This window comes from Schistocerca piceifrons, chromosome X (assembly GCF_021461385.2).
Source record: "Schistocerca piceifrons isolate TAMUIC-IGC-003096 chromosome X, iqSchPice1.1, whole genome shotgun sequence".
In the NCBI taxonomy this organism is placed as follows: domain Eukaryota; kingdom Metazoa; phylum Arthropoda; class Insecta; order Orthoptera; family Acrididae; genus Schistocerca; species Schistocerca piceifrons.
The window spans coordinates 551,072,104-551,095,807 of NC_060149.1; the positions used below are offsets into that span (position 1 = coordinate 551,072,104).

Sequence of the window (23,704 nt, forward strand, 5' to 3'; positions counted from 1 at the left end):
GGAATAGTTGTCGAGCTCGGGAGCTGTTGTAGCTACGTGTCAGCTAATAGCGTAGATAAGATGTCGCGAGTTCGAATACATTCAGTGCTACATTTTTTAAAACGCAATTCTGCTGTCTGCTGAAGTTATCAATCTAATGGAACTTTGAACATAATTCCCTTCACTTCTCAACCCAAAGTAGTCGCATGTGGAAAAAGGGCTAACTACTGTGATATTTTGTTTTATTCAGGTTTAATAGACAGCAGGCAGCAGATGCATCTCGAAGATGTGTAGAGACGAGATACTGGCAGAAGTGAAGCTGTGAGTACCGGGCGTGAGTCGTGCTTCGGTAGCTCAGATGGTAGAGCACTTGCCCGCGAAAGGCAAAGGTCCCGAGTTCGAGTCTCGGTCGGGCACACAGTTTTAATCTGCCAGGAAGTTTCATGTGTAGAGAGAGCGCATCGTGCCATAATACACTCCTGGAAATGGAAAAAAGAACACATTGACACCGGTGTGTCAGACCCACCATACTTGCTCCGGACACTGCGAGAGGGCTGTACAAGCAATGATCACACGCACGGCACAGCGGACACACCAGGAACCGCGGTGTTGGCCGTCGAATGGCGATAGCTGCGCAGCATTTGTGCACCGCCGCCGTCAGTGTCAGTCAGTTTGCCGTGGCATACGGAGCTCCATCGCAGTCTTTAACACTGGTAGCATGCCGCGACAGCGTGGACGTGAACCGTATGTGCAGTTGACGGACTTTGAGCGAGGGCGTATAGTGGGCATGCGGGAGGCCGGGTGGACGTACCGCCGAATTGCTCAACACGTGGGGCGTGAGGTCTCCACAGTACATCGATGTTGTCGCCAGTGGTCGGCGGAAGGTGCACGTGCCCGTCGACCTGGGACCGGACCGCAGCGACGCACGGATGCACGCCAAGACCGTAGGATCCTACGCAGTGCCGTAGGGGACCGCACCGCCACTTCCCAGCAAATTAGGGACACTGTTGCTCCTGGGGTATCGGCGAGGACCATTCACAACCGTCTCCATGAAGCTGGGCTATGGTCCCGCACACCGTTAGGCCGTCTTCCGCTCACGCCCCAACATCGTGCAGCCCGCCTCCAGTGGTGTCGCGACAGGCGTGAATGGAGGGACGAATGGAGACGTGTCGTCTTCAGCGATGAGAGTCGCTTCTGCCTTGGTGCCAATGATGGTCGTATGCGTGTTTGGCGCCGTGCAGGTGAGTGCCACAATCAGGACTGCATACGACCGAGGCACACAGGGCCAACACCCGGCATCATGGTGTGGGGAGCGATCTCCTACACTGGCCGTACACCACTGGTGATCGTCGAGGGGACACTGAATAGTGCACGGTACATCCAAACCGTCATCGAACCCATCGTTCTACCATTCCCAGACCGGCAAGGGAACTTGCTGTTCCAACAGGACAATGCACGTCCGCATGTATCCCGTGCCACCCAACGTGCTCTAGAAGGTGTAAGTCAACTACCCTGGCCAGCAAGATCTCCGGATCTGTCCCCCATTGAGCATGTTTGGGACTGGATGAAGCGTCGTCTCACGCGGTCTGCACGTCCAGCACGAACGCTGGTCCAACTGAGGCGCCAGGTGGAAATGGCATGGCAAGCCGTTCCACAGGACTACATCCAGCATCTCTACGATCGTCTCCATGGGAGAATAGCAGCCTGCATTGCTGCAAAAGGTGGATATACACTGTACTAGTGCCGACATTGTGAATGCTCTGTTGCCTGTGTCTATGTGCCTGTGGTTCTGTCAGTGTGATCATGTGATGTATCTGACCCCAGGAATGTGTCAATAAAGTTTCCCCTTCCTGGGACAATGAATTCACGGTGTTCTTATTTCAATTTCCAGGAGTGTATGTCAGAAAAGTATTTTCGACATTATCTGTCGTGTGGTAGTGAGATTTTATTCTTCTTCAAACTTTGTTTGACAGCTTTAACTCAGAACAAGTTTTCTACATGCATGTAATCAATAAACTGCATGTGCATTGTCAGACTGCTATAGGTAACATCAGAGAATTTGCATATATCGTTGATGATTAATTTCTCTCTCATGTTTACTATTGTTTTAACAACACTAAAGGAAACCTTACAAAAATTGTGCACTGTATTATAAGAAATGAAATAAAACTAACCACGATAACCTTACGACGAAAGTCTGTTTTAATAAAACCGAGTATCTGTACACAAGCGTGCCTCTATCGACACGAATTAGTAAAATACTACTCACTTAGATTTTGATTGGGTCTGTGTGTAATTGGTATGCTGTGTCATACTCAAGAGATATGCAAATGTGTCATTTCATAAATATAGTTACGTATTCCTAGAAACCCAAAATTCGCTTGTCAGCAGTGGAAAGAGGCGTTACCTGTTGTGCAGCATTGTAAGTTTTTCAACATTGCACTATGAGCCGAAAGCATTTTCTTGCGATTTCCTTATTGAGGTTTGTTTCGACTGCTTGTTGCTCTTTCACAGAAGGGATGAAAACGTTGCAGTCAGTGAGACTGGAACCATAACAGACGCTTTTTCACAGGTCAGCACGTTACCACAGAGCTGGCGAAGAGGTATGGGTCTGAGCTTCCTCTTACGAGGGCAATAGGGACTAGAACTCGTAAACCGCTATTTAAAGGTCGAGATTAGTTGCGATTTCCACCTTCAACGACTTTCCTGGGCTGAAAACCGTAAATTTACAATCTTTCGTTATCCTTCAAGCGATAATAACTCAAATTATTCAATGGAAATGACAGGTAAAATCAAGTGTTTGACCAGAAATATCGACACCTGTTGCGATTGTTGGCAACACATGAACATACATTAAAAATGCGCATTAATTTTCACTAGCAGATGGGTGTGCAATTGATAAAGCTTGAAATGAAATTATGAATATTTTTGTACTGTACCAGATTTCGGACCCACATACTTACCTTTGGAGGAGACATAGAGAAGTTTGCAGTCTTGGGAAAAGGAACGAAATGATTGAACTATACTGTTCTGAGAGATTCAGATCCTCGAAAGAGGAGATACGAATTCGAATCACAGTCCAGCACAAAATTTTTCAACGTCTCTAGTTCGATCAAATACAAGTAAAATAAAAGCCCTTTAAATGGCTATCGGTTCATCAAATAAAATAAAATTTTCTAATGTAAGCAAGCTTACTGGCGACTGTATTTCTGTTTACCATGACTTCCGCTATGTCATTTCCCAACGTAAACCGGCTCCGCCCAGTTGGTAATGAAGGAACGTGATGTTTAATGCGGATTCTGGATTATAACGTCTTTCTCTTGAGGTTACCAGAGGTAAAATCAATCTGTTTTTGCCTCTTAAAAGGAAATGCCTGAACCCACGCATTGCAGCTGTGATAGTTCGTTCCACCAGACCATTGTGGCCACATTTCCCAGCCCCAGGTGAGTGCTGTAACGGATGATGTGCTTAGCTTACAAAATTAGTCACGGTGGAAAAAATGCGAGTCTATTAAATGGTCAAGTAGAAGCAGGCTTCTGACGCAGAGATTATGCTATTCTCATGTCAGCAGGGTGTAAAGACTCTTCTCGGCATCATAGGCTGGATGTGAAGCCATTTTGATTTTTAACAAATTCAGCAAATTTCTTAGTTCGAGAAGTGAAGTCGCCAGATAATTCGATTATTACTGTTATTATTACTATCATTTTATTCACACCGCTGCTGGAACACAAGTGCTTGAACATCATTTAATGCCTTTTGGTCACTATAGAAGTAGTTTCCCAAGAACAGGTTCTTTCCCTGTCTACGGAATCCTTTTCATGTTAATTTCAAACATCAGCAATTACTCGTAGATTACATTAAAACTAAAGTAATTGTCGAAGACGTTACTTGATAACAAAAAGGCGCTGCCTTCCTTCATTTACTTTCGCCTAGAAATGGCTATCGAGTACTGACAAACCAAAAGGCAAGAGATCTTACTGCCTTTCGATATACGTCGCTGTCAGTTCTTCCACATGATTTGGTCGACATGACTTGTTTCAAGTTGTGTATGACAGACAATGTTTTAGAAAATCTATTGTTTCCCTTTGAAATACACAGAAGTATTTTCATTCTAAGCTCTCCAAACACAAAATTTTCGCAATATTAGTTCAAATTTAATATTCGCTTCTATTATGTAGGAAAGTATTTCACAGTTGCAAAACTCACATCCGAAACATTGACCCTACACTTAGTCGCTGACCACAAATTCTAGCTCAGAGTGACACTAGTTTAAATAACCTAATGTAGCGAAGACTGTTTGCCAGTGCTCTTTCTCACCGGAAAATACGCAATTCACTCATTTGGCTCCATAAGTACACTGTAACAGTAATTCCCGTGTGAAATTTGTCAGAAGCTTTTGCCTTCCAACCGGCGAAATACGGCAGATTACGGCCGGTAAACAATTCACAAATCACGATTTAGTGCCGATAAGAGGATTTCTTTAAACATTGTCGAAGCTGAGGGAACTTAGTTTCTGCTTAAATAGTCTTAAGCAGCAACGTTCACAGATATCTCAAATAAGAAAAAGCTCATTATCCAGGCACGAAGGTTGTAAAACAAACTTCCCACAGTTTGTGTCAGGTCGATCTTTTCGTCTGATAACACTGCTTAAGTATTTTGTCTAAGAGGTATCACAAGTAGTGTTACTGTAGCTGTGGGAATCATTGGTTGAAAACGAGTTTAACACCAATGGGTACAGTGCTGCTAAATATTCAAAATTATTATCAACCTAAGTCTGAGTTCATCCACAAACTGAGGCGTATTTATGATATTGAAGCTAGAGTGTGTATCCTTGTCTTCCTTGAGTGGTCATTGGAAGGCGTTTACAGACACGTATACAATACTATGAATACTTCGCACGCTATGGTTAACGTTGCTCTCATAAACTACTTTTGTTTTTTTAATTCTTCTGGGTCTTCAGCGTGTAATATGTGTTGTAGATATAGTCTCAGACCAAAAAAATGACCGCCGAGTCGTTCTCGTATGGTGGACAGTACAGTCGTGCTCCTCTCAGAATCCTATCTCTGGCAATATGCTCGATCTGGCAACATGTAGACTGCGGCACTTCCCAGAGGAAGTCTTGACTCCAGTCTTAGTACATTACTCTTGACTACGACCATAGTCTTGAGGTAAAACGCGAGACCAGCTAATATGATATTGTAGATTCGCTTGAATTACACTCATAGCTTCAGCACCGAGAGGAAAGGGGCGATAAAAATTTTGTCGATATGTGCTTTCTGTCGCCAGACGTCATATTAGCTGGTCTCGCGTTTTACCTCAAGACTACGGTCGTGTTCCAGCAGCGGTATGAATAAAATGATAGTATTAATGACAGTAATAATCGAATTATCCGGCAACTTCACACTTCACAGTGGATATTCACGAACTAAGAAATTTGCTGAATTTGTGAAAAATCAAAATGGCTTCACATCCAGCCTATGGTGCCTAGAAGAGTCTTTACATCCAGCTGACATGAGAATAGCATAATCTCTGCGTCAGAAGCTTGCTTCTACTTGACCATTTAACAGACCCGCATTTTTCCACCGTGACTAATTTTGTAAGCTAAGCACATCATCCGTTACAGCACACTCCTGGGGATGGGAAATGTGGCCGCAATGGTCTGGTGGAACGAACTATCACAGCTGCAATGCGTTGGTTCAGGCATTTACTTTTAAGAGTCACAAACAAATTGATTTTACCTCTGGTAACCTCAAGAGAAAGACGTTATAATCCAGAATCCGCATTAAACATCACGTTCCTTCATTACCAAGTGGGCGGAGCCGGTTTACGTTGGGAAATGACATAGCGGAAGTCATGGTAAACAGAAATACAGTCACCAGTAAGCTTACTTACATTAGAAAATTTTATTTTATTTGATGAACCGATAGCCATTTAAAGGGCTTTTATTTTATTTGTACTTGATTGAACTAGAGACGTTGAAAAATTTTGTGCTGGACTGTGATTCGAATTCGTATCTCCTCTTTCGAGGATCTGAATCTCTCAGAACAGTATAGTTCAATCATTTCGTTCCTTTTCCCAAGACTGCAAACTTCTCTAGGTCTCCTCCAAAGGTAGGTATATGGGTCTGAAACCTGATCCAGTACAAAAATATTCATAATTTCATTTCAAGCTTTATCAAGTGCACACCCACCTGCTAGTGAAAATTAATGCGCATTTTTAATGTCTGTTCATGTGTTGCCAACAATCGCAACAGGTGTCGTTATTTCTGGTCAAACACGCAAACATCTTACTGTTCATGAGTAAGTAACTGATACTTAAGCTATATTCGTGGATGCACGGTAGGTGTGAAGTTCGATTGTCGCTTAGGCACAAAAGTTTGTATCCTTATTTTAGATTCAGACACCTAGCGGCTCGTAAGAAAAACCGATACGTAACATTTGATTTTTCTTAGTTAGCAATCCGATTACGTGTTGAGTTCGTATCTCCGTCACAGAACTTCACATCATGCACTTCATCTTTAAATGCATGCACACTTTGTTACTTCAGAATGGAGGTATGTCAGACATCTTTCGTGGTTAGATAACAGGGACGAAAGGGTCTTGATAGGAGTCACGGTTTATTACAAAAATTGTCGTCTTTTATTTTCAAGTTTAGATTTGGTTACTGGTATTGGCAAAAATTTCGGTAATCCATGACTCTTCATGGCTAGTCATCAATATGATGTGATTAGATTAGATTACATTAGATTAATTCTTGTTCCACAGATCATGAATACGACATTTCGTAATAACGTGGAACGTGTCATTTTAATGAAAGATTTCTTTAAATACCGTGATTCAATTTCTTTACAACAATTTTTTACACACTCTCTCATTGCTTTTTATTTCTCACTCTCTCTCTCTCTTTCTCTCTCTCCCCCCCTCCCTCCCGCCCTACCTCTCTCTCTCTCTCTCTCTCTCTCTCTCTCTCTCACACACACACACACACACACACACACACACACACACACATTCTCTTTTATTTTTATTTGTTTGTTGTGCTCGACTATCGATGAGGCTCGAAAACGCTTGTGAATGAGTTTCTTAGTTTTGAGTACACTCACGAAAGAAATATAAAAACAACAATGAGAGTTACTGATTTATGATGCTTAGTTTGCAGTCAGTTCTGAGTATTATTAGTAACTACGCTCCAGTCCCTAAACCTACTTACAGAAAGCGAATCAGTCGCATTACGTATTCCAGGCCGTAGCAGCCGCGACTTGGAGACACCAACAATGGTCACTTCCCAGCCCGCTGTAGGATCACATCGGTTCGTCTTCTTCCTGCCGGTACTGTAACTGAGATTTGGCAACAAGGCAACGTATGTTTGGCAACTCTGTGATCGACGAGTTACTTCCTGGTGTGCACGGAATTAAGCCTCAAAGTTCACTTGATTTTACCTGTCATTTCCATTGAATATTTTGAGTTATTATCGCTTGACGGATAACGAAAGATTGTAAATTTACGGTTTTCAGCCCAGGAAAGTCGTTGAAGGTGGAAATCGCAACTAATCTCGACCTTTAAATAGCGGTTTACGAGTTCTAGTCCCTATTGCCCTCGTAAGAGGAAGCTCAGACCCATACCTCTTCGCCAGCTCTGTGGTAACGTGCTGACCTGTGAAAAAGCGTCTGTTATGGTTCCAGTCTCACTGATTGCAACGTTTTCATCCCTTCTGTGAAAGAGCAACAAGCAGTCGAAACAAACCTCAATAAGGAAATCGCAAGAAAATGCTTTCGGCTCATAGTGCAATGTTGAAAAACTTACAATGCTGCACAACAGGTAACGCCTCTTTCCACTGCTGACAAGCGAATTTTGGGTTTCTAGGAATACGTAACTATATTTATGAAATGACACATTTGCATATCTCTTGAGTATGACACAGCATACCAATTAAACACAGACCCAATCAAAATCTAAGTGAGTAGTATTTTACTAATTCGTGTCGATAGAGGCACGCTTGTGTACAGATACTCGGTTTTATTAAAACAGACTTTCGTCGTAAGGTTATCGTGGTTAGTTTTATTTCATTTCTTATAATACAGTGCACAATTTTTGTAAGGTTTCCTTTAGTGTTGTTAAAACAATAGTAAACATGAGAGAGAAATTAATCATCAACGATATATGCAAATTCTCTGATGTTACCTATGGCAGTCTGACAATGCACATGCAGTTTATTGATTACATGCATGTAGAAAACTTGTTCTGAGTTAAAGCTGTCAAACAAAGTTTGAAGAAGAATAAAATCTCACTACCACACGACAGATAATGTCGAAAATACTTTTCTGACATATTATGGCACGATGCGCTCTCTCTACACATGAAACTTCCTGGCAGATTAGAACTGTGTGCCCGACCGAGACTCGAACTCGGGACCTTTGCCTTTCGCGGGCAAGTGCTCTACCATCTGAGCTACCGAAGCACGACTCACGCCCCGTTTTGAGGCTCAGGCAACATCGCAGTGACTATAGTCCGTCTGTTGTCGCCAGTGTGTCGTTAGCTCAGAGGTTATTCGTCGTATTGTGGCTTTTCTAACGCGGGACATTCTGAATCGGAATACTCCCCTTCATTATTAGTTCCGGGACGTGACTATTTTCCTCGGACAAAGACCAATGCTGTGAATTGGATTCGCGGACATGCCATTCACTACCTATTTGGACAAACTGTAGACTCTGTTCTCGATTTTTGGACATACCTCAACGACCGTCATTATGTCGTTGTCCGTCACCCAAAATACAGACAATTTTTCTCGAACTTCCTAGGGAGTGCTTTCCACGACCCGCCTCGCAGCTGGAATGTGTTAAGCCAAGAGTGAAGAAGGTTTCCTGTTTGAACCAACGAACATTTCTGAACTATTGAATGGAACACATCAATTTCGAGAAGACGTGACTCAACATATTACCAGCGGGGCGCTGAAGGCGTCTGATCAATTACACAACAAAAATAAACAAAAAAAATAAAAATAAAATTCAGAAAAAGGAAAATTTTGTTTTGTGTGTAAGGATAGCCCTAACCTTGAATTCCCATATTTCCCCTGGTATATAGGCAGCTCTCTGTGGGAGGTTTAGTCAGGAGCCAACGCCTGATGTGGACCAGATTTTTTTTTTTTTTTTTTTTTTTATAGGATGAAAATTGGCGGAGGCACTTAGTTTCTTTTTTTAGTGCCATTTTCCTAAGGGGCTTTAAAATAAGAGAGAAAAAAGGGGTAATCGTTAAAAAAAGTAAAAGAAAAAACCAAAATTGAGAAAAAAAGAGATTCCCTTGTGCGTTGTGGTGCTTGTACTGTATGACATAGCAGTTCCAATCTCGGTGGAAGCCGCTGACTACAACCTTTTATTTTCCGTTTTAATTAATGTAGTTGCAAACTGCTAGTAAAAACTCCTTATACGAAGTCTGAATAACGCCTTTAAACATCAATCTTCGTCCGATTTCGACTTAGTAAATTAAGTTAATATCATGGATGTCTGCTTTGCAAATGCCAAGGTGCTTCACTGTAAAATAGATCCTGAAAAGATTCAAACCGACTGTCAACGATATAAATTGAGCTTTGTTCGTCATATAGGTCTGACATGTAAAGAGGTTGTTTATGAAGTGCACATGTTGATTAATATAGTTACCTTCTTCTAAATTTTTCCAATAGCATTTAACTGTAGACGTTTTCTAACACCGGCGTTAGCAATTCCTTTCCGTTCTCTGAAACCTCCAAAACGACAAATTTTTCTGGTTTAAATCTGATGACCTTAACTATCACTTCCGATCAACATTAAATACTTCATGAACTCATACATGGAACTCCAAATGTGCAGTGTTCCTGCACTGCTACAGAGCATGCATTGCAAGGTATTCACACGGTTTATCGCATAGACTTACCATAAGGAATGAAACAAGAACTGTAATACACTTTACACCACAGACGCTCACTGTGGCCTGACGAAAACATCCAAACGTTGACCTAAAGTTGCACAAATAATTGAGTTTGAAAGGAAAAGAAACGAGGTATGAAGCATTTATAAATTCATCGAATGTAGTGAGGTTGTTTAATTTCGTCGCAGTCTATAAAATTAATTTCGGGCCATACTCAGCTCTTGCCGATTAATGTAATATAATACCCGCCTACTAATCAGGGCGTCTGTCTCCTTTGCTTTTGAGCGTGAATGGAAATTGTAGAAATTTTCTGTGGAGCAACATTTAATAATAAAGCGTTTTAAATCATCAAAAACGATGAGCAGTAGCAGGCGCTTTCGATAAAGAACGGGGGAGTGCAGAGCCGCTGCTGTCGCCACGGCCGCTGCCAGTAGCCAGCAAATGGATCACGGAGCTTTGCCGCATACGGCGTCCACAGGAGGACAGTCTGCAGGAAATCTTCCGCAAAATCGTTACTGGATAAAATTTTGATATCGGTGTGTCAGAAAGCGGAATAGATTGAATCTGCGCTACCATTACATTCACGTTTTCAACATTCAGACAGAAGAGGCTGTAAAAATATTTTATGCCAGCTGCTCTCGATCCACTGACATTACGAACAGGAACAACGCATGCTACCGCTAGACCACAGGCGTTATAAGCCTAGGGTTTCTCTATCATGGGACAAGTTTTCCTCCAGGAAGTGCTGCAGTCTACAGTGTTGCCAGATTGTGCAGATAACCGGACTTAGAGAATTAGCGAGTTGGCCAGGTGTTTTTTTTTTTTTTTTTTTTTTTTTTTTTTTTTTTTTTTTTTTTTTTTTTTTTTTTTTTTTTCCGACGCGGACTTAGCCTCTGAAGCGGCCGGCCACCGGTCGAGTTTTATATCAAAGAGTGTACATTCGTTATCACCAATTAGTCCTATTTGGTATGGGTCCCACACACATATGATCAATTTTCTAGGATGGGTCACACAAGTGTTTTATAAGCAATCTCTTTTGTAGATTGATGACATTTGCCCAGTACCCTACCAATGAATTGAAGTCTGCCCTGCTTTACCTTTGTGTTATGAGATGGCCCGTACTGGTTGCAGAGCTGTATGTGAAGGAAGCTTTCTCATGGATTCCCCAGTACTGTGGCAACAATGGAGTCTAGAATGTTTACTAAACAGGAACATTTTTATTACTTGATGCTGTCTATACAGTTCTTCAACAGTAACAGCCCAGGTCTGAGTTGTGGTTAGAAGGCAGCTTGTAACGTCCTGGTTGATATGGTGTGATGGTGGCAGCTGATGGCAGGCAATGACTTTGGAAGTTGCCTTATCAGCTTGGTGAAGTAAGGCCAAGGCAGGTGGTGGTAGGGAATCACTGGCACCCTGTGACAATGACAATGGTGGGAAATGCACAGATGTTAAGTCAAACCCAGGGCCCTTGGAGACTTGTTGGAGGATCAGTCAGTGGGACCTACAGGACAGCCCACCTCAACACGTCAAGTTACAAGCCATGAACCATCAGGGCTAGCTGATGGCTCATATATCAGTGGCTTTGCCTAGTTTGTGACACTGCTCAATGAGGCTGGAATAACTTAGCCATAGAGTTTTTGCGCTTGCTTCTTTTGTGAGTGGACCAGTAGAGGGCACGACTCATAACAGTACAAGTTACCCATGCCATGCACCATATGGTGGTTTGTGGAGTACAGATGTAGATGTACATTCAACCTGTAACTAATGTGGAGACTGCACCAGTCGAATGCGTAACACCAAAGGAATTTTACCTCAGGCTGAGCTATGAGCATTTATACTCCCTACAGCCAGCTGCTTTATAAGTGGTAGGCTCCTGTCACATAATCATGACACTGAGCTACATCATGCAGCAACAGAGTGAACCACTGAGGGCAGAGCACCACAAAGCAGTGTGCTGTGCCAGCACTGTTGCACTGCTAAGATACAGAATTATGGAGATGTCTGATCTACATATCACTTGGCTGGCTGCAAAGGCCTGCCTGAAGCTCAATCCACAATGTAAGCCCCCCCCCCCCCCCCCCCCCCCACTTTGAGAATTTTTTCCTCCAAATTCCAGGCTGCTGCAGAACCAATGAACTACTTAAACAACATGGTATTCATGTGTCTACAGTTTTTTTTTTTCCCCCTACCTCTGCAGTGCACTTTTGTCCACACCAATATTTACACTTTACACGTTGTCCGTTCTTCCCTGCACAATCCATCACATGGGGTATGGAGCCTAGTATGCCCACAATGTTCTGTTGCTTAGATTAAACTTCGTGATTGATCCATTATGTTTATGGGTAATGGACTGGAGATTGGGTGTATACAGGTGTAGAGGGGACCTGGTCTCATCTGCAAGGATTTTTTCCAATGAAAGAGTTGGTGTAAAAATCACAAACTATAAAGGGAGAGTATTAATAAATCCAACAAACTGCAGGGACAGGTTCCTGATGGGAAATGGAGGAAAAAAGGCCCTATGAATATGTGTCCAGAAAACCATCATTGGCACAGTACATGGCACTGATGAATGAGAGTTCTTCTGAGCACATGCCGTGTGTTCCTTGTGTGTTGCAGGCTGTGTGATTGACGCAGTATACTGTAAGCAGTAGTATGGTCTGGTATTCATCTTGGGAACAAGCCGAGATGATGTTTTTGTATGGCGAAGCAAATGGGAATGGTTGAGAGGCAGCACGGCTCTACCAACCACATCATACAACATTTCAAGCCCTTTTTGGGTGTTGGTGTGATCATAGATCCTTTCAGACAGATGAACATGCAGGTAAGCAGTGGACTGTGTGTGCGCCAGATTTGGAGTACCACATTGTACAGGACATTGAGACGAATCCTAGTACAAGTTCCAGGCAAGTGATCTGCCAACGAGTCTGATTGTGGGCATGCTTCTTGACAACTGCCACTACCCCTATCACCCCAGACCATCAAAGTTATGGGATTTCTGCCATCAGACCTCTTTACCAATGATCTGTTCTGCTGCTTACAGTATGGTGCATCAATCACATAGCCCGTGACACATGAGGAACACACAGCACATGGTCAGAGGAACGTTAGTTCATCATTGCCATCTACCATGGCATTTCCGGACACGTGTTCGTGGGACCTTTTTTCCTCCATTTCCAGTCAGGAATGTGTCCCTGCAGTTCGTTGGTTTTATTAATGCTACCCACAATCACTGATGATTGTACTGGAATGTTCTTACATGACTGAAGTCTGTGGTTGGTGGAGAGCAGTAACCTCTCGAGGATGGATTGCAGATAGAATCCAGTGAGGGGGTGAGATTGAAGATGGTGAGGATGAAGTCCAGTGAGGCAGTGAACTTGAGGACAGTTGCGATGAGGTCCAGTGAGGTGGGAGCTCAAAAACAGTTGAGATGAAGTCCTAAATACTCATCCAGTGGAGGCACGTGACTCGCAGAAGTAAGGTAGTGCTGCAATGGCAGCGTCATTTGTGACAATGCTAATGCCTCTAGCAGCAAGGCTGGCACCTCTTGGTACTATTGCAGGTGCTGAAGGTTTGGTTGAAAACGACCTGGCATGTGTATGTTGAAGCAGATTGCTTTTGTCCAATCTTCAGAGGAAGTGTCATTATCAGGTTGGAGCTGTGGCAGGCAACTCACAGTTTATGGCTGTATGGTTGGTGGCTGTGCTGCAAGTAGCAGCCAGGTGACAAAACAACCCTTTCCACCTATAATGCACTGATGATAGCTGAATTCTTAGCTGTAATCTAGATCTGCAGTACAAAACACAGATGATAATATTACCAGTGCTGATCTTCTTTCTGTCCTGGACTAATATCTACAAAATCTGTTCAAAAAATTCTGGAACATTTGTAATTTCATGCCAGTGGTGTTTTGGAGCAAAATGCAGTTGGCATTCCTGCATATGCCTTCGTTTAATGTGTAACTGCCGGAAGTTTTGTTATTGTACGTCTGTTAGTTATTGCTCAGTGCTGTATTAAGTAGAACATTTTGTCACACGGTTTGCGAATTTCGAGATGGCAGAGATAGAGGAGCAACATTTCTCCATTAAATTTTGCATGAAATTCAAAAAAACTTTTACAAAGGCACACCAAATAATGCTGTTACAAATGGTTCACATGGTTTAAAAATGGCTAGAATGAAGTTAAAGATGTTTTCTTGTGCCCAACGAGCCATCCTCACAATGTTGACTGTGGAGCCAGACTGACGGTGTCCCATATATGGGTGGAATGTCCACTTATTTTGGCCCTTCATACTAAGTATAGCCTTTTAGATTCCTTGTCTTTATTGTCTTTAATATTTTTAATATTAGCAGACAATTCGTGGATGGTTGAAATGATTCTTAGTTTTCTAAGTGAAAGTGATTTTATTTTCAGATAATAGGTTTTGCTTTAGTAATTTTATTTTCATATAATAGGTTTTGCTTTACTCCTGGAGTAGAGGCAGAGTGGTAGGGGTTGGGACCTCTCTTCGTGTTTTCTATGTCTAGGACCCATGATCATTCCACTGTGCAAAGATTGTTCTTTTGTGACTCTGTTTTTCCAGTTTTTATATTTGGCCCACCCTTTTATGCTTTCCGCTGTGTGTTTTAACTTCCTCACTTTATAGTTTGACTCCTCCAACTGGAGTCATCCACTTTTAGCAGACTCTCTCTTACGGAAGTAACTTTGGAACCATGGGACTAATGACCTCGCTGCTTAGTCCCATAACCCCCCCCTCAATCATTTGACCCTCATTCAGTATCCCCTTCGATGTTTACTGACGACACTCATGTCAGGAAAGTCAACAAAATTGAGCATGCCAATCAAAGTCTGACTGTTCGAGAGATTACAGAAGAATGTAACATTTCAGTTGGATCATGTCATGAAATCCTGACACAGCATCTTGGAATGCATCAAGTTTCTGGCAAGTTCATCCCATGTTTTATGAGCCAAAACCAGAAAGACCTTCACTGAGTGTGGTGGCACAGTCGTTAGCACCCTGGACTCGCATTCAGGAAAACAAAGGTTCATACCCGCATCCGGCTATCCTGATTTAGGTTTCCCATGATTTCCCTAAATCGCTTCAGGCAAATGCCTGGATGGTTCCTTTGGAAAGGCACTGCCAACTTCCTCCCCCATCCTTCCCTAATCTGGTGGGACCGATGACCTTGCTGTTAGGTCCCTTCCCCCAAATCAGCCAATCAACAAATGAACCAACCAACCAGAAAGACCTTCCTCTCACAACATTTGAAGAACTTTTGGATCATGAAAATGAGAACGAGATGTTCCTTTAAAGAATCATAACTGGTGTTGAGATGTGGGTCTATGGTTGTGATGCTGAGAGCAAGTTTCAATCTTCACAATGGTCAGGGAAGGTTATCCAAGACAAAAAAAAAAAAACTCTTCAGCTAAGGTCACATGTCAAAGCCATGCTGATAGTTTTCTTTGACTATGAAGGATTAGTTCATCATGAATTCATTCCATATGGACAAACAGTTAATCAGTGTTACTATCGGAATGTGTTGCAATGCCCGTGAGAAAATGTGAGAAAGAAACAGCCTGAAATGTGGTGAGACAATTCATGGCTCTTGCGTCACGATAATGCACCTGCACATTCATCCCTGTTGGTGCATGACCATGCCACAAAAAACGAAATCACTGTGCTGCCTCGTCATCTGTACTCTCCAGACCTGGCCTCTGCAGGTTTTTAATTTCAAAAGCTAAAAACCCCATTGAAAGGATGAAGATTTGCAACAATAGATGAGAAAAAGAAAATTCACAGACGGCACTTTGCATGATCCAGCAAAAGCTGTACTAAGACTGCACCCGGAAGTGGAAACAGCATTGGAAGTGGTGTATCAATTGTGGAGGGGAGTATTTCAAAGGAGACCATGCACAATAAGTAAAAGGTATGTGCTGAAAAATTTTGTGGGCAATGTTTTGGAATTTTTTGAACAGTCGTCATATGTAACTCTACCATATTTCAGTAGTACAGGAATTAAACTGGTGCAGTGCTCTCAGATTTCTCTTTGTAAAGGAACATTTGGAAACAGAGGTAAGCATTTCTACTTTTTGTTGGCTACACTTAATTTCAATTCCTATGTCTTCCATAAGTGTCTGGACACAAACTTCACTGCAACTGACAACCTTAACATACCAGATTTTCTTTGGGTTTTGTGACGGTCTTTCGATAAGATGCTATTACAGTATTTGTTGAAGACTTCATGCATTGCCATTTCAGTGGCCAAACAAGTTTCCTTTATCATCTCTCTATCTGTCTCCTATGCTTTGTTTTACATTCATTATGTGGTATTTATAGTTTCTTCAGAAGTTTCCATTTATGGAGATTGTATACCATGAGAGTCCCAGCCATCAGACACTATTCTGTTAGATACATATGAGGGGTAATCACAATGTTTTAATCATCACCCAAAAAAATAAAGTCATGTTGTTATATTTTTCAAACAATGGAAAATCCAAGATGGAATAACAACAATATGAATCAGGATAGATTGCTGCTCACTACATAGAGAAGGCATTGAGGAGCAGACAGGCAAGTTTAAAAGTCTTTTAAATATGAGTGTCTGCCACTCAGTGCCTCCTCTATGTGGTGAGTGGCAGTCTATCCTAATTTATATTGCTGTTAATTTTTTGTTTGTTTCCAGGCCCTGGTACAGATTGAAACCCTGTTTTTCAGTACTGTAGCATGCCACTAGAGTAGCCAAAATAAAATGATATAGATCACTGATAAGGTGGATTATTGTGTAGTAATTCATTTTGGGAAGTGGAAATGCTGCAGCTGTGTCAGGCCACTCCAGGTGACTTCTTTAGACATCTAGCCTTCATAGCTATCCACTGATTGATCAACTATTTTTCCAAACTTGAGCTACAGGTTCTCTACATTCTCCTGTCCAGAGCTAAATGTTTCATATTCCTCCTTGAGATATGACACTGCTGTCTAGGTCTTGTAGACAAAATACTGCTGAATAGTATGATGTATTGGTATCCTGAATAAAACCAACCTGCCTTCAGAAAAAAAATGTTGCATTACTTATTGAATGCCCTTCATGTCTATGGAATGATTCTTACTAATGTTTAAAAAACCTCTGAACCAGCATAGATGATGCTGAGTCAAGTAATTTCATACAAAATGTATGGGGCTATAAATGTTGAGAAATACCCCAGAAAATGGATGACATATGTTGAACATGGGATGTCACCAAATGACATATCTTGCCACATGTGCAGTGGTTGAGCCTATTTGTCTGTCACACCTGCACATAACATCCCAAGTCAAGTATTCACATCAGTGAGGCTTCAGGCCTATGAGTGTCACTTTAGTGCATGGAGCTCAGGGTTCGAGTCTTGTGACTGGCAGGTAGTGTTTTTTTGCATTGTATTAGACAATTATGTGTTTACACTGAGGTAAGATTTATTGTTTTGTTTATCAATCTCACAGCCTTCTGTTGGTATATTGCAAAGTACAGGACAACAAAAATCTACCGTATTGCATCACAAGCAAATGAGTATAAGATTCTGAATTGCATTGTTACCAGTAAGTTACACATTTTCTCAACTAAATAGCGTCTGTATACAACAAAAAAAGAAGTAACAAAAGGAAAGAAACACAAAATGAGAATAGCTTTTTCTTGATTACAATGAGGGCAATTATTTTGTAACTTCTACATTTACAACAGATCACATTTACAAGAGGTGTTCGAAAATTGCACCATATATATATAAAAATAATTGCTCCCAACCCCTTGCTTCATGGCTCATATAACTGCAATACACTTTGATTAAAGATCTGTCCCGTACATCCTCCCATCACCACCCACTACAGACCAGTCACAGGCATCTCCTATATCTCCTATCCCATCAAAGGTAGGGCTACCTGCAGTTGTGTGATCTACAACCTAAGTGCAACCACTGTGCTGCTTTTTACGTGAGCATGACAACCAACAAGCTGTCTGTCCACATGGATGGCCACCAACAAAATGTGGTCAAAAGACAGCTGGACTGTATAGCTGCTGAACATGCTGCCCAACATAATGTGCTTCGCTTCAATGACTGCTTCACAGTCTGCACCATGTACATCCTTCTCGCAACACCAGCTTATCTTAATTGTGCAGGTGGGGATTCTCCCTGCTATATATCCTAAATTCCCATCCCCTCCACCCCCTCACTCTCTGACCTTGTTCTTCTCTAGTCCCTGTCCTCCACCTACCCACCCCCTTCCATGCTCCCACCCCAGCACTACACAGCCATCTATTCCACCAATGCAACCACTAGTCTTTCTCTCCTATTTTGCTCCCTTCCCGCACCCCCACCTTCACCCTCACCCCCTCACCCCCTCCCCAAAATCACCCAGCTGCACCTAACAGTCCTAACCTGTCTCTGCCACATCCCTGCATGCTCCCACAAGCAACACAACACCTTTCTCCACCCTTACCCTGCCATCCCTTCTTCTCCCCACCCCATGCCGCCTCCTCACCCCCACCACACACACCAGATTGCTGCTCCAGTCCAATACAGTTGCAGTCTGCAGTCTGGCCTCAGCAGCCAGATACAGTGGTCATGTGTGTGTGAGTTGTGCTCGTGTAAATGTGTGTGCGATTTTTCTATTTCGGAAAAAGACCTTTAGGCTGAAAGCTTAAACGTATAGCAGTCTTTTTGTTGTGCCTGTGTGTGACTCAATGTCTCTTCTATATGGTGAGCAGCACTCTATCCTGTTCACAGTATTGTTGATTTTTACTTACACTGTATGAAAAGTAATACAACACAAGTGCTGAAATTTTGCTAGCTTTCTTACATTTCTTATGCTGAGTATCTGAGATATACACTGTTTAATCCTAGCTGTGTGAAGGATGTTGATACAAACATGGTAATCAGCCTGAGTGTACAGTTGTTTAGCTGCTAAGATTGATGCTTATTTATTATCCTGATTTGCAATTAGGAAACAGCTGATAAAAGATGCTCTGATACTACAGTTGTGCACAAGAGTGTGATTACAGTGATCTACCCAATACTGAAGGATGACAGGAAGTAGTATTAAAAAATTGAGTGCATCTCTGCAAATTGGAGAAACTACTTTACTATGTATTCAGTGCAGTAGAACAGTGTCCAAATGAAATTCAGGGAAAACTTATAAAAAAGTTATATGCTGATGATTAACATAGTTTGGTTTTGTTTGCTTCAATGTTATTCTAACTGGAGTTTTTTAAATTTTCATAAAATTTCAGGTAACGTTTCTGCCAATTACTTTTCTGAAAGTGACCTTGAGTTTGGTTGTAACTCCAAAGAGAAGCTGCAGCTGCTACTGGAATTCTTGAGTGATAATGTATCAGGAGATTTTCAAATACAGTTACGTTCCTTTGCTGAAACTCTTTCATCAAAAGACGCAGCTCTGTACCAAGGTACATTTTGCTCAGAACATACTGAGCTGACATGCTTTACTATTAGACTACTGTAATTTATAGCATATGCACCAACTGTATTCAGAAATAGGTGAGTGTTTTACAGATTAATCAAACATAAACTTCAGTTATTGGTAACCAGATTCTTTCCTTTCTCTTCTTTTGTGAATTATAAATTCCATTTTGTCCATACAGTAAAACATCTTTTGAAATCAAATTGTAATTGTGTAAACAATGGGAAGAGTAGAGATACCCATTCATTGTGTAGTTGAGGTGTCTAGCAGTAGACAAACACATTAATCAGAATTCAACTTCTACCTAATGTTTTGGTTGATGATCTTCATTAAAACTAACAAAACTGTAAAAAAACCTATATCTATGATGTCACACTATTATTCTGGCACTACAAGTCTCATTTCAGTGAAGGTTTCTGGTGGCTGATGCTGGCAAGGGAAAGTAGGAGGAGGGAAGGGAAACAGATGGTGAGGCAGGCTAACTGGGGAACAGAATATGAATGTTGCCCCATGCAGGAAGGTGAGATCATGTGGTATATGTGAGATAGAAGTTATGGGAGGCTAACCATATAGACCTTGTGTATTTACCATTCATGAGAAGTTAACTCAAACCAACATAGCATCAATTTTGTCTATTATAACAAAGAATGTTAATATCAGGCAGATGATCGAAGTAGAACAAAACAAATTGGTGGACAAAATAGAAAATGTAGCAAACAATTTGGAATTTGGTGTATGAAGAGGTGTGGAAAGTATGACTAAATTTTGTTTTTAGAAGGAAATAAAGAAAATACTATCTTGAACAGCAGATTTAATCCTATCGTCATTGCTTCTTGGATCTGGAAGTCTTGGAATAACCCCAAGCCTAGCAACCACATATGGCTTTCTATCTTACATTATAAATTCCAAGTGTGTGTTTTACTGTGTATTTAGTTGCATCTCTGGAATGCCAGTATCTTTTTTCCCTGAACCAAATAAAAGGAGGACCTAGATGTATCTCAGGTAGTATTTATACTGGATTATTCTATTTTGCACTATTATTGTGACTATTTGTCAATAATAGACAGTCACTGTTTAACCTGTTGTATGCTATTATTTTATCTAATTTACAATTTTAGTATCGCTTAGCATGAGGCTCCAGCTCTTAGCTGATATGCGTCTACAGAGCAGCAAGTTAAGTGTTTATCTTTTTCTCTGTTTTCCACATAGTATATTTATTAAATTTTGTGCATGCTTCTCTGTTTAAGAATTTGTAAGTATAAATTCATTCAGTCTGTAGTGGAAAAGTTACTCACTGAACAGCCACCTACAAAACTCATTAATGCATCAGCGTCCATTGGTGACACATCAGGAGAGTAGCAAGTTGCGTATCTAGGATTGTCTGCTTTTATAGTTCACTTCTTCAGTTAGTCTTGCTGGGATGGCTAGGATGTGTGCGTGGTGTGTGTGGACGCAGGGGGTGCTGGCTGCAGTTCACAAACAGCTGAATGTGCTTTTGGTTATGGTCAATTACTTTCAGGCTGCTGCCTCAGGGTGTAGCAGTGGCAGAGAATCTGGCATGTTGCATGGGACACTCAGGTGTTGCTTGTTTTGCCCACGGGCTGTGCTTCTGAGACACCTCCTAGTGCAGCCAACGTGGAGGATATACCCTCACGGCAGGATGAGTGGTGGGTGGTAACATGTTCGCATTGCTCGAGGCAGAGGGCCAATGTGGTGACTGGTCATCTGGCCTCTCCCATTCACCTTGTGCGTGGACAGGTGACCACTCTGCAGGGTCTGAGCAGGCACATAGGGGCAGGGGTTTACCAGGTATTGGGAACTCCAATGCTAGGCGTGTTATGGAGCCCCTTAGGCAGATAGCATCCAGGGCTGGAAAGAAAGCCAATGTGCACTCAGTATGTCTGCCAGGGCCCTCATGTCACATGTGTTCTGAGGCAATCCTCAGTTCGTACAGGCAGCTGGCAGAGGTGGTGAAGACTGCTGGCCTTGTGTGCAGGGTGCAGAGCTCACAATTTGCAGCATCGTTCCCGGAGTTGGATTGGGGTCCTTTGGTTTGTAGCTGAGTTTATGGTTTCAACCAAAGGCTTCATCAACTCTGTGATGGTCTTGGCTGCAGATTTCTAGACCTGAAATACTGTGTGGGGATTTGTAGAAATCCCCTTGATAGGTCAGTGGTGCACTACTTTAAGGAAGCAGCTACTCAGGTAGCAGAGAGCTTGTTGAGTGCACATGAGGGTTTTTTAGGCTAATCAATAGTTTGAGGTGCTCTGATGAACATTCGGCAGTCAATATGCAGCAAGGAAAGTCAGACGACATTCAGAATAAAGACATTTCAACTGTCACAATTTTATCAGTAAACTGTCGAAGTATTCATAATAAAGTTTCTGAATTTATGCCCTCCAGGAATTTTCTCATGCTCAAATTATTCTTGGGACTGAGAGCTGGCTGAAACCTGAAGTGGAAAGCTCTGAAGTATTTAGCAAATTGTGGAATGTATGTTGAAAAAACAGATGAGAGGCCATAGGAGGGGGAGTGTTCCTTGCAGTTGACAAAAATGTTGTCTCTATTGAGGTCAAAGTTGAGTGTGATGGTAAAGTCATCTGATCACGTTGGATGTTTTTACCGGCCACCAAATTCTGCTCTGCAGTTCTAGAGTTGTTGAAAGAAAGTCTAAAGTCGATAGTGCATAAATACTCACATCATGCAATACTACATGGAAGCGACTTTAAGCTGCCGAGTATAGACTGGGATGTCTATGGATTCATTGTGGGGGATGCCGACAGACAGTCATGCAAAATACTTTCGAACACTTTTTCTGAAAATTGTCTTGAACCAAGCGAGGTGGCGCAGTGGTTAGCACACTGGACTCGCATTCGGGAGGACGACGGTTCAATCCCGTCTCCGGCCATCCTGATTTAGGTTTTCCGTGATTTCCCTAAATCGCTCCAGGCAAATGCCGGGATGGTTCCTTTGAAAGGGCACAGCCGATTTCCTTCCCCATCCTCCCCTCACCCGAGCTTGCGCTCCATCTCTAATGACGTCGTTGTCGACGGGACGTTAAACACTAATCTCCTCCTCCAATTGTCGTGAGCAGCTAGTTCAGCAGCCCACATGAGATGGAAATATCTTAGACCTTGTAGCTACAAATAGGTTGAACCTCATCAACAATGCCAGTCTACAAATGAGGATTAGCAATCATGATGTCATAATAGCAACTATGGTTATGAAAGTTAATAAGTCAGTCAAGAAGGCTAGAGAGAGTTTCTGCTAGATAGAACAGCTAAGCAGTTATTAACATCTTACTTAGACAGTGAATTGGCATCACTTGGTTCCAATAAGAAGGATGTAGAGGAATTATCAGCAAGATTTAAGCAGACTGTAAATCATTTCGTGCCTAGTAAGTGGATAAAGGATGAAAAAGACCCACCATGGTTTAATAACAAAATTTGGCACATGCTGTGGAAACAGAGGCTGTGGCACTCTCGGTTCAAAAGGAAGTGCACAAGTGATTAGAAGCAAAGGTTAGTAGAGGTTCATGCATGTGTGAAAAGATCTAGGCGTGAAGCATAGAACAACAACACAGTCACACCTTAGCAAAAGACCTGGCCGAGAACCCAAGAAAACTGTGGTCATATGTAAAACCGCTGAGTGTCTCTAAGGCTTCCATTCAGTACCTTGTTGACCAGTCTGGTGTGGCAGTTGAAAGTAGCAAAATGATAGCTGAAGTTTTAAATTTCACATTCAAGAAATCGTTCACACAGGAGAATCTTACAAACATACCATCATTTGACCAGTGGACAGACTTCCGTATGGACAACATAGTAATAAGCATATCTGGCATAGAGAAACAACTGAATGGTTTGAAAACAAATAAATCGCCAGGTCTGGAAGTGGAACCCCAGTTCAATTTTACAAGGAGTAAGTTAAGACATTGGTCCCCTATCTAGATTGCATTTATTGTGAATCTCTTGCCCAGCACAAAAACCCAAGCAACTGGGAAAACATATAGGTGCCTCCAGTATATAAGAAAGGTAAAAGAATGGATTCACAAAATTACAGACCAATATCCCTAAATTCTGTTTTCTGCAGAATCCTTGAACATATTCTCAGTTTGAATATAATGAACTTTCTTGAGACTGAGAAGCCTATTTGCATGAATGATCATGGTTTTAGATAGCATTGCTTGTGCAAAACCCAGCTTGCTCTTCTCTCACATGATGTACTGAGAACTATGGATGAAGGGCAAGAGGCAGATTCCATATTTCTGGATTTCTTGATAGCATTTGACGTGGCATCCCATTGCAGGCTATTAAAAAAGCTACAAGCACTTGGAACAACTTCACAGATATGTGAGTGGCTCAAAGACTTCTTAAATAATAGA

The 23,704-nt window shown here is 41.9% G+C and overlaps 1 protein-coding gene across 1 annotated transcript in view; it reads left to right on the forward strand.

Moving 5' to 3' along the window:
- Positions 1 to 23,704, forward strand: part of LOC124721170 (zinc finger FYVE domain-containing protein 26) — a 423,927-nt gene that overhangs the window by 210,380 nt on the left and 189,843 nt on the right. The window contains exon 21 of the mRNA XM_047246006.1: positions 19,136 to 19,309. Within this exon, the coding sequence (XP_047101962.1) occupies positions 19,136 to 19,309 (174 nt within the window). The remainder of the gene's footprint in view (positions 1 to 19,135; positions 19,310 to 23,704) is intronic.